Source organism: Rhodnius prolixus, unplaced genomic scaffold (assembly GCF_049639745.1).
Source record: "Rhodnius prolixus isolate KJV_2025 unplaced genomic scaffold, Rpr scaffold_2, whole genome shotgun sequence".
NCBI lineage: Eukaryota > Metazoa > Arthropoda > Insecta > Hemiptera > Reduviidae > Rhodnius > Rhodnius prolixus.
Window position 1 is genome coordinate 11,464,278 of NW_027411592.1, and position 12,598 is coordinate 11,476,875.

At 31.6% G+C, this 12,598-nt stretch overlaps 1 protein-coding gene across 5 annotated transcripts in view; it reads right to left on the reverse strand.

The window, feature by feature from the left end:
* The window catches only part of LOC141450437 (uncharacterized), a 66,683-nt gene extending 57,759 nt beyond the window's left edge, over positions 1-8,924 (reverse strand). For all 5 annotated transcript variants that reach the window (XR_012456109.1, XR_012456108.1, XR_012456111.1 and 2 more), the window contains exons 1-5: positions 8,716-8,924; positions 8,159-8,233; positions 7,785-7,832; positions 7,200-7,409; positions 2,608-2,743 (exon numbers count right to left, since the gene is read on the reverse strand). Coding sequence is in view for 1 of the 5 variants with exons in the window: in XM_074120887.1 (XP_073976988.1) it covers positions 2,608-2,743; positions 7,200-7,409; positions 7,785-7,832; positions 8,159-8,233; positions 8,716-8,754 (508 nt within the window). In the remaining 4 variants the exon portion in view is untranslated. The remainder of the gene's footprint in view (positions 1-2,607; positions 2,744-7,199; positions 7,410-7,784; positions 7,833-8,158; positions 8,234-8,715) is intronic.
* Positions 8,925-12,598: the final 3,674 nt, after the last annotated feature.

A 12,598-nucleotide genomic window follows, 5' to 3' on the forward strand; every position in this document is an offset into this window, starting at 1 on the left:
GATGAAAGTAAGGCAGCCCGTTCAACTCCTCATTATCCCAGACCAGAAGAAAATCTTTAACAGTAGCAGTTAGCTCTTCCAGCACATTAAAGAATATTTATTTTCATTTATAGATATATATATATATATATATTTTTAATCACCATAACATTCTTTTTCCTAACTATTAATATGTTCGTTAATGTTGAAGAATCGATTAAATATGGATTTCCGGGTAACACCATATTTTTATTTACTTTGTCTTTCCCACACATAATTGCCCTTTCTCCATCAAGTGATACTCTAAATTTATTAAGTTTTGATATAGAATCTTAACTTCCGCTTGTGGAACTTACCATACGTTGTAGAGAGAAACGTGGGACGAATAACAACGATAGTGTTCCTTGGGAACTAGAGTTATTCGTCTGCGATAAAGCTAAGATTAGAAGGCAGCACAAGGCCGGGGATGTATTGTCGGATAGTATATTTCATTGCTTTCAAGTGCTTAAAGTAACAAGTGACAATTGATTTCATCACTGTGTGTGTGCGTTAGGGTGTAAAGGAAGGAACGATGGTACAGGGGAAGAGGAATAAGTGAGTGGTGGGGAGACTAAGTAAATCGTGAATGTATGAGAGGATGGGAACAAGATAAAAGACATGTTATCAAAATAAATAAAATTTTTAGTGAAACATTCTTCGTAAAGTGGGGTCATACTGATCGAATGATTCACCATTTCTAATATTGTACACAATTTTGTTTATATTCACACTGAAAATTCATCATTATAAGTATAAATATTTAAAAAGAATACCCATCTGTCTAGGTTATAGATGCGCAAACTCGAAGTCTTCGTACACAAGATATGGCTATCTTTAGTCTAAAATAAAGGAAGGTGCGCAAATAGATTGCCATTTGTTAAAATGACATTATTTCAAAAAAAATTATTCTTAAAGTGCGTTTTGGCACCTTCATTAGTACAGCCTGGATTCTGTACTAGAAAAGCAACAACTGCTTATGTTTTATTGGAAGATTAATAAAAGTAATCTCATTTAGGGCCGCTGACGCTGAGGAATACAATCCTAAATTGCTCCAGAGTTTGAATCAGTCAATAAGTCGCTAGAAAAACTTTTCATGACGCTATACGCCGTATTAAAAAACTTCTAAAAATTTTACATCACTTAAAAAAAAAAGGACTACCATATTTAGTTCCTTTGAATGCTGTATGCCTAGTAACTCAGTCAACTACTTAAAACATATATGATTTTTGTTAAGTGACAAATTAGACAAAATCTATATTAGACTTACTAACTGCAAATTACGATCTGCTCTGTTATGAATAAACCATTTATTAATAATAAACAAAATATGGAAAAGTAATGTATCACGATGGCCAGATGTCACAACAGATATACAACTTCTGTCCACGAATGGAAACACTGCCCTCATAAGGAACGGTAATTGCACAGAAGAATGTTCCGTATACCGGCTTTTTCTTTTTTTTAACAAGATTGTACAGCTGTGCAATAGAAAACTGCAAGTATAAACAACATTGCACCTGTACATTTTCATGTCCGATTTATTCGTTTTCTAGTTTATACATTAAAATAAAAAGTTTTATTATCATTTTGCAACTGCTAAATTTGAAAGCTTTATTATTTATTTATTTTATTTTATAATTCGTCACCACAAGATTAGACTAACATTCTTGTATCACTTTCTTAAAAAAATTGAAAGAAGAATCACAAAACTGTGGGTAGCTAATCTAAGCAGCAAATATTTTTGTAAATATTTCATTAAATTTTGCCCTTTTTACTTTCCCTGTTATCTATTTATGTGGGAAATTACTCGAACTATCACATTTTATAAACTAATTTACTACTGGTTCTTCTCAATGAGGTAAAACTTGTTTAGCAAATTGTTTCTCTCGGCCCTCACGAATTAGTTACTTGTATTTTATGCCGTGAAAGAAACAGCATCTTCCAATTAATGATAAGATAAAATTATGCATGGATAACCAACCACAAGAATGAATACTGTAGAGGCTTCATGCAATTACCATTAAAATCTTAAAATTAGGCAGATTGCAAAATACTTAATCGAACATAGAATTACTGAAATGATAGTTTACAGAATGTCTTGATTAAACACTGCAATTAACCTTTGTATTCGACAATATCGCACCGAAAAATGCAACAGGGATTGTGCACAACTGCTTTAAATGTTGAGTAAACATACCAGTATAGAGAAAAATTATAAATTACAAAAATATTATAAGTTCAGCATTATACTTTTCACCGAATAAAAATTGTTGAAGTTTTCTTTGCATTGAAAAGTAGTTTATGATTATCTACTTGTGTTCAACATTCTGGCTCAAAAACATGAAATCCAACAAAAAATAAATAATTTTTTTGGGTACTAGATATTACGTGAGTAAAATTTGGAAGATGCACCTTCAAAAAACTTCAAACTTCATCAAAAACAATTAAAAATGTCGTGTGAGGTCCATGCCACAAAAGAAATAAGTAATTGAATTACTCTTTATAATTAAATAAATTTGTTGTTTGATGTAAATCATAAAAATTAAATTAAAAATAAAGTTTATTAAATAATTGCATCGACTTTAATACCTGGTTGTTTTACTAGGACATGCTTCATAAGAAAACTTAAAAAATCCATTATCTTATGCTGTTTGAAATATCTAATTCCTTCCACTTCCATTTTTCCTTTTAAAGGTTTTCGGTATATTTTAGTTTTCTTCCCTTCCTACAAATAAATACAAACTTTTATTTAAAAAAATAAAATAAATATAAATGTAATAAAAGGTTTTCATAAATAATAGACAAGGAGCTTAATAATTTATTTATTTATTTATTACAAATCAACATTGGCTTCCCATGATTTAGGGAAATTTAAACTGAAAGTAACTTTCCTTGCCAACTTTCAGCTCCACAATTACAGCAGATCTGATGATCCACTTGCTGGTAAATAATATTATACTTTTTTGTGGCCTACAATGCTTTTTTGTCAATTTGTAACGAAACACGAAAAGGTCAATTTTAATATTTCGTTCATATGCTATAGAAGAGCCAGATGTTAAGTTTTTGATCAAAATCGATCAACCAGAAGAGTCACATTACTGAATTGGTTGACTGATGTATGTTTTTTTAGTTTTAGGAGATGTTCTTGGACACGAGGCCCGATTTTCTTTTAATTTTCTATTCAAGCAGCATTCATGCACGACTGTAAGTTGAACGTGAAACCGTATAGATTTTTCATTTCAAAAATCATGCGAGTGTTCCACAACTAATTTTTTCTTCTTCTCTTACTGCAGTTATGACAAAGTACTGGAAATTGTCGAAACAAAGATTATCTTGATCTCAAGATAATGAGTACAGCTTCTTTGTTTAATATAGAATATTTTAAACAATATTTCTCTTAGCGAAAGATCTTAAGAATAAAAGTCATTCGGAGAAGGATTCCCTTTAGTTGGAAGTGATTCACGATGCCTTTGAGTGTAATTCCAGCCTAAAAAGTTGAATAACATTTTGGTTATCAATGCAGTGACGTAAGAGAGGGTTTGGGCACCACACAGAGAACATTTTTCAGATAGCAGCATTGGCTTTTCTATTTTTTGGAATTTATTTTTTATTTAATACTGTTTGTAACTAGTTCAGAATTATTGTCTTACTCGTGTACCCTGGGCTAGTGGAACCAGTTTTCAGCACTAATTACATAACTATTTTAAGTACAAATAAGAAATATACACAGAGATATTGATAATATAATAGATACTTAATGTTGAACTAACTAAAGTTATTCTGCTTCAGTTATTTTCAGAATTATTTTATATTTTATTTTATTTTTTGTGGTATAACCGAGCCAAACCGTCAACAATAGACATCCTGTGAGCAGGGCTGCTACAGGAGTTTTTTTAGACTCGGCACGTGTTCAATTATTTCATCAGGACAAAGAAACACTAGATTAATTCCACATGTGTTTATACACACCTGAGTCTATTAAGCAACAAGTCATTGTCCTTGACTTTACGCATAATCCATTCTGGCCACTTTATTTTTATTTTTTATATAATTATTCCTGTATACCTAAAGTAATAAAAGGAAATATGGTGAGCTACAGTCATGTGTACAGTAAACATGTAAACAGCCAAAATACAGGTGTTAAGAGAAACAGACAAAACAAGAGCGTTCAGGTTCAATGACCTGGGATGATACCAACCTTTTAAGCACTGTATTCCTTATCTATCTTCGTTTCAACATAATTGGCCATCTTCTAATATTAGACTTCTACTTTCTCTTACCCCTATTAAAAGGGCGTAACGCTTTCGTGCAGATTGTTTTTTTTCACGACAAATATCAAATATGAGGTTCTCTGAGTCCGAAGAAATTGTTTTCGCAAGTGGGCTCTATGTTAGTGTTTAGTGCCTGCGAATGTGTATTATCAGTATACAGTGTTCAGGAAGTACCAAACCATACCAAAGAAATGTCACTCGTTGTTGGTGATCACAACAAATTACTAAAAACACCGGCTGACCCAAGATCCAATGTTGCACTCAACAGTCATAGAGACAAGTCTTTGCAGTTTTTTTATAACGACCATCAAGATCTACTGTACGCCAATCTCTTGCTGGTGCCAGCCGAGTCCAAAAAGCAACCCCTCCAGTCCAAGATATCAAGAGAGGAACCCTCCTAGCATCTAATGGCATCGCAGTCAACACGAGATTTATTGAAGGTCATCTAAGTGTCCACAAAACTTGCAGGTACCATCAGGTACTGGCTCAGTTTCAATAGCTGCCCTCTGAGTCTAAAATGCTCCTTTTGGAAAACTGGTCAGCTTCCAGAATGTATTCTACCAACTAGGGAGTCTAGCCCAGAGTTCAGCTTCGTTATCGTCAACTCTTCCAGAAGAAAACAGGCGCCTACCCTCAGGAGAGTTCAAGTCCCATTAAAGGAGTTTTAACGTTTTATCATGCCAGGTATCGACCGTCACTTTTCGCGCGAACATCATGCCCCTGCATCCAAAATTGGGTAATTTTGTCTGCTCAGGTCATTAAATATTCCGAGGCAGACTCATCCTCCAGATCATATCACTGGAGCTCCGCGTGTTGATGGCACCAAGACAATGATAATAAATTACAATTAATCGATACCTTCCTGTCTAGATCAAACTGAACGAATCTTCCTATTTTATTCTTCACCACTGCTACATTTCATCGCGATTGGCTACATCGTTTCTAGTTATACATATTTTCTTCCAGTCTTTTTTCATGTTCACCCATCTTGAAAGTCCACCCTTACTCACGACGATTTAGTTTAATAAATTCTACTACATCAACATCCTAGCACAAATCCTTAAGTTCCATGCTGCTCCACTATTATACTTCTCGCCCAAGATGGTAGAAAAAAATTCTTCAAAGAATTTTGCTTTTGAATGTTAGGTGAGAGCAGGCTCATCGTTTCTGGAAGTGATCCATAGTTCTGAGAAGTACAGTCAAGACAGATTAATGAATGAGTGACTGTAGTATATCCTTCATATTACTGATTTGGATAAAGTTTAATCCATTTTCTAAAAAAAATGTTGTCCATCAGACGTTAGAATTCATAAAGATTTTACGTTAATAGAAAATGAATTTATTTGATTTCATTGAAGGATGAAAATGATAATATAAAAGCAAAATTCTTTACATACGTTCCACAACCGTGAAAGATCAACTTCACGGTTGTGGAACGTATGTATTGCAGCCCTGAAGTTTACCAAGTAACAAAGTAGAAAGTTTAACAAAAACAAAAAACAATCAATTTTGGTTGAAATTGGCAACAATCTCTCTTTCTTTTTCATATTATTTAAGAAAATACCATAAAAAATAGGTTTTTACTCGAACATAAATAAAATGAATAGAAAAGGATTTCGAAAGATAAATAAAAGTTTACTGAATTCTAAACACAACTTCTACTTCAGACCTTAAATAACAGTTTTGTTAAGTTCGTGCACTTTTAGACCTTCTTAACATCCTTGACCGATTCTTTATTGTTTGTATTACTAGTTACTCATATACTATCACTCACAATGCAACCAACTACTCGTTTTTTTTTTTATGAGGCTCTGTGTAAATCGATAATTTATGTTAGAAATCTTGCGTGAACAATTCACACTGTTTCTTATTGCAATTCTCACGCTTATAACTCAATATAATTTACTTTAAAAGCTCGAATGGTTGCAACACATTTAATAGTTTTTTCTAACGAGAGAAGATCGCGGAATGCCAGGAAAAATCACGAAGAATTGTAGTCTCAGAAAAGTATGAAAATAAATATATACAGTGCCGAACAAAAGTCTACATACACCTCAATATTTCGGGAATTTTTAAAATAAAGAATTATTAGAGTAAAAAATGTGATTTAAACATTTCTAACTATTGTTACTAAATATATATATAAGAGAAGAAAAGACCTCTGGCATCTCCCATTGCATATAAATAAAAAGATCGGAGTTCATGCCTGAATTGATAAATTCAATATTATAATAATACTTACTAGTTAGGGTAAATCTTAATATTTACAAATTTATTAGTTTTAGTTGAAACGTGAATATAGGAGGATCTGAGTTAGTTAAGAATTTATTATTATTTAAAATGGTTCACCAAAGAAAGGAAATCCCTGTGTCAGAACGCAGATTAATAGTTAAATTAAAAAAATCAAGGATTTTCATATCGTAACATTGCAAACATTATTCAAAGAAAGCCACGCGAGCGTCCAGACTGTGATAAGAAATTATATAAACCAAAAAAATTTTGAAAGTAAGCCGAGAAGTGGGCGTCCGCCTAAGCTTTTCGAACGATATAAAAGACAAATTTTCAGGGTGTATGCAGACTTTTGTTCGGCACTGTATATATATATATATATATATATTGTAAGATTAGTCTATTTAACTATTACTACTGCATACTATAGTACTATACATATAACTAAGAAAATAAGAAATTTATGAGTGCCAACAGTGATGTAGAACAAATATTCGCCAACCGATTCCCCAGTACTATTTAATTACTCATATGAAAATAATTTTTTTGTTATTTCTAATACAGCATTGATTTCAGGAGAACTAATTTGTAGTTCGGATGCTGTGGATGCTTGAAAAATGTGATTTATACTAAATAAAAACTAAACATAATCAGTTTAGAAACCATCAACAAGCATTTTACCTTAATAGGCTTATGTTCCGGTGGTATTTGTTCAGTGGGTGTTATTTTTACTTGGTCGAACTCTATGCTTTGTTCGGGTAATGTTAAATAACTAGTATCAGGGGAAATTGAATAGTTGTGGATCGTTGTACTTCGCAACGTAGATTCTGATTTCTTGAGAGAGCGTGCCAACTCCTCTCCATCAACACCTTCTTCGCCAAATTCATAGCCCTGTAATCAATAATAATGTAAATAACAAAGGCTGTCAAAATATTACTGTTAATAACAATTAGGGAAGGGATTAGCCAAGAGATTAGCGTGCTGGATCCGCACGGGATCAAATCCAATAGCTGGCACTTAGATTTTCTTTTCTTAGAAGCTTCTTACAGCTCACTTTCCGTTGTCTATAACGAGTTAACACTGTCCGGAGACCGGCAGTGCACTGAAAAATGCTTTAGGCGCCAATAACATCAGCTGTTAAACAAAGACGTCTTAAATAAAAAGAAAAAATAACGAGTAACAAGAAAGCCATAAATATAGCGAGAGAAAATTAAAAATTTAGTTAAATTATTAAAATTAAAAAGGTGGAAAAGAGACTGATCTTACCATCCAATAAGGGTATTTTTCTTCTTCTTCTCCAACTAACTTAGAATACTAAAACAGAAATAAATAAAATTAGCAATGAATTTTTTTTTTTAAATCATTATTATCACAAGATTGATATTTATATAATCTACTAGAGTACAATCTACGGTGTAGATTAGTCTATTGCTACAATTGATCTTTTTAGTAAATGATAGACAAATTTTAACAGCCAATTTTTCAATTAGCACTATAATTAGAAAGAGAGAATCGTTACGAGTTTTTGCACCAGCTTTTTATTTTATGTTTCTACAGCTCGGCTTGTAACGTGCCAGAACAGTGTAATCTGATCGAGAATTGAACACATTATTATAAAAATTGCTATTACTGTTAAGAACCTTTATATCCCCATTCATCTGCGTGGCTGAATCAGACATATCATCATCAGTAACTGATGGAGCCTTATCGGCAAGCTGAAATAAAATATAAAGAAATATTATTTATAGTTTTTATATGTAGTTACTGCTTTATCATATTGTCCATCAATAATGTGTAGGAGAATCAATTTCTATCGATAAGGAATATTGAAAACATTGAGGTGGTTAGGAAGTGGGTGTGTTTTTGTTCGCTGGTGTGAAACGTATTTGAGCTAAAAAATAAACAAAAAAATCTATCCTGATAATAAAAGAAGTATGAAATCCTATTATCAGCTACGTCATTTGTTTGCTTAATTACCAAGCTCTTACTTGAGCAGTTCAAATTAACGCCAGCGAAATAAAAATCTAAATCATTAAATATTAAAATTTAATTCATATCATTGTCAGCATGAAAGAAAAGTTATCATAATCTTTCTCATTCAAAGAGAAGCAGCACGCTCCTTTCTCCGAGTGAACCAAGGTGGACGTTTAGTATTTAATCTAAATAATATTAAATTAAAAACAGCACTATTCCTTACAGTACTATCTGAGCCATTGAAGAACACTTCTGAAGACATTATTCTGTTCTTCTGTAACAATTGCTGTATCAACTTTATATCAATTTGATGGTAGAAAAGCTACAGATACTATTATTGGTTCAAAAGGAATAAATATCTTGTTTTTGTCTTTATTATTTCAAGAAAAATAAAATATTATTTGCTAACTTATTAATATAACGAATATAATAAAAAGATATTTAATAATACTGTCATATGATTTTTTTATTTTTATTAGTAGTTTACATTAGTGCTACAAAAACTTCTATTATTTTTGAAAACTTTTAATGCTATGGCCTAAATGGTAATTAAAAATAGAGAACTGAAATATGATGGCCAAGAAGTTGAAATAGTACAATAAGATACTTTTACCATTAATACCTCCAACAATTTTCATCTCACTTCGTGTAATGCTTAAGATTTCATCTTAATTTTAAAAATGTCCCCAAGAATTTATTTTAGAGGGATCGCCGGTTATAGTTCCATCTAAAATGCTTATTCAGAACTAATTACTGTTTCGCATCTCTTTAATATCATGGAACGTTATTATAGCATCACATCTGTTTGTTTCAGAGAAATTTAAAAATGCGATAAGAAAAAGTTTTTTAAAAATTTATTTCGAATTTTCTTTAAAATGATTAAACTTTTGCTATTATAAAGGGAATTTCAAATTTAAGCCTTCGTTTTACATGATTCTCTCCTTAAATGAATAAAACAATTTTCATTTGATTGAAGCGCTTCATCTTTATAAATATTACACGAATACAAAACACACGTAGTATTTTCATTTAAGAAAATGTTGGAGAAAATCTATAGGGATACCATCTGTCGTCAGTATAAATGCCAACTTTGAAAGGAATTTGACACGCAACATTGGTGGAAACGATGTGGTGTTTCAAATTTGTATGTGCGTACCATACAAGATTTTTATTATAATAACTTCAGTCAGTTTAAAGCAGTTCTCTTTGTTTGATTCAATAAAAATCTATTGCATGGGTATTGAAATTTATTACAGTTTCCTAACTTGTAAATAAAGACAAATTGGAAACTTGGAAGTGATTGTGTAAGGTTTTTTTTCTTTTTATTGGTTGCCGACATTTTATTGTCACAGTAAAGTTTTATTACCATATATATGTAAGTGTAAATACCTTTTAGTTCAGGTGCTAATAAAAAGTTTAGGGTGTATGCCACAGGTAGGCGTTAGTTATCATAGGTCACACAAAACAAACATGAATTCGGTGTAGGCAGGTTTATATTTTTATTACTTTCAGGCTAGGCATCACCAAGAATAGTCGTAGTGTAACCTTTTAAGGACTGCTTTAGCTGTTAATTTTTTTTTTCTTTTTTGGAATCCCCCACCCCTCCACATAGCTCCAAAGCCCAATAAACAGAACACAGTGTCATATTACATTATGTACTGTAAAAGGCAAAAAAGTAATTCACTTGGGTGCAAAATATAAAGGTTGAATGCTATAAAATTGCATTCTCATAACAAAAAATGCATATTTCATAATTTTTTTTTTTTGTATCTCTATTTTTTGCTTTTAATCGTACGAAGAGAGCATCTCAGGTCCTATTCTTTTAATTTTATAAACTACTGGATTACTATTCTTTAAGTTGAAATTAATAATTTCTACATCAGCTACTTTGAAATTAATTTCACAAGTGAAAAATAAACGTTCAAAAATCTGACTGTATTACTTTCATACTTTCATGTTAGCAATTTGTGATTATTTGAATGGAATATCAGCTAACCTGGTAAGATCTTAGATCTAATTGACCGCAGATCAAACCTTAACTCCCGAATTAACCAATTACTTAATTATAAGTCTTAATATAATTAAAACTAATATAAATGAAATAAACGCAGGAAGCTCAAATTCAGGACCTCCGGAAATGTAGATGCAGAGAGTCTGGCAAAGGGAAGGAGCTGGAACTCCTCGCCTTAAAATAGCTACCGCTTTACAAACCGCAAAAACAATTGGCACAGTTGACCATGGCGGCAGCATCACTCGCAATCTACCAAAGGGAGAGACTAGTGTAGTAGGCATCTTTAGACTTTGATTAGAGATGATTATCTGCAAGATCATCTCTGTTGCATTGTATTAATTGAAGGACGGACAAGAGTCTATCTTGAAGTACGGGAGGAGATCATCTTGGCATGAGCTTGTTTTGGAGAGCGCAAGTAATAGTGTTACCACCTTGAAAATTACCAGACTTTGGGGTGCAATTAAATACATATTATTGACATAGTCAGAGTGACTCTCTTGACTCCATTAGGCCATCTTTGACCTAATTAAAATAGTTCCCGTTAATTTTCAATTTTTATACAATATATTTGCAAAATGTAAGAAGATGGAAGCAATTAGAAAAAAAAGTGTAGGTAGAGTAAGTAGAATTAATTATTTAGGTCACAATAAAAGTAAGTTAGTCAAGAAGTCTGTAAATTCTATGATTAATAATAAAGAAAGTAAAGAAAGGTATTTAAAATTCCTGATTTGGTCTCGAGGTGATAGTTGTTTGCCCCAAAAATTGTGGTGTGTAAAAGCACTAGATTTGGCGATAATTTTTCTTCCATTTTATCTTTTATCATAAAAATTTGGGCAATAACTTTTTGATACTGATTAGCATGCAATACAAGTATCTCCTCGTTATGTATAAATTATTCAAGTTCCAAATTAATTATTATATATAAATATATATTCTATTACAGTTCGTACAAAATATTATTTATGGCCAGATATAAACTAGTTAATTGGTTAGCATACATTGGTGTTACCGTTTGGCTTATTTTTTAATCAAACTTTGAGACTAACGATATATATTATTATATCGAAGAATAAATTACGAAAATGAGGCTTAGAGGATAAAAAAAAATTTATTTTATTAATTAAATGTTTTTCTTAAATGAATAATGAGCTACGGTGACTGATTAATGAATTTTGTCGTTATAACATTAAAAAAGGTGTGACAGATTGCGTGTTTTTTTAACACATTTTAATAATTGCATATATTTCTTTTAATTTTATGTTATAAGATGGTTTATAATTATTAAGAAATGTCCGAAAGTTAACAATTTTGAACTATTTTGAAAGAATTACGGTGTTGTGTGCGTGAGATGGTAATCATTTACTGAACTTCATCCACTCGTGTGGCACCAAACATCACACACCTGGCTAATGGATTTTAGTAAAGATACCTTAATAGAGGCCGTCATTTTACTTAAGAGGATTCCTTGTAATTCGTTTTGTTAATAGGAAATGAATTTAATCATTTCTCCAAACTTGGATGATAATTTTCAACATCATTTTTAATAATAATAACAATAATCAATAATACTATGATTACAGCGATGGGAAAAGTAAACTAGCCACTTAGTCAGGAATCTTTGAATCCTAATGGGATTTCCAGCATAACATCACCTACACTGACAACCCAAATAACATCATACATTCTCTTCGCGGGTTTAGTTAATATGGGCAGCTATAAAAGAAATACAAGAAAATGTGGAAGAGAACCCATTTTACACACTCTAATTCATCTATTCAAGATTTTACAGAGCCCATCATAAACTGATACATTAGGATGCCACAATAGTTCTTTTAGTTTGGAATGTATTTGGTTTTTAGCAACTTCTTTTATAATTTAAGATCAGTTTCCCAAATGAAGTTCATTGAACTCTTTCTCTCACGATATAAGCCGAAAGAAGAAAATGCATGACTCAATTTAATTATTTGCAACTATTTGAAATTATTTCTTCCCCACAATAATTGTTTTTTTTTATGTCGCAGTGGATTTGGATTACATTTCCTTTAAATCATAAAGTTAGTAGTCAAACTTTTCCACTCACGCTTACATCAAGTTA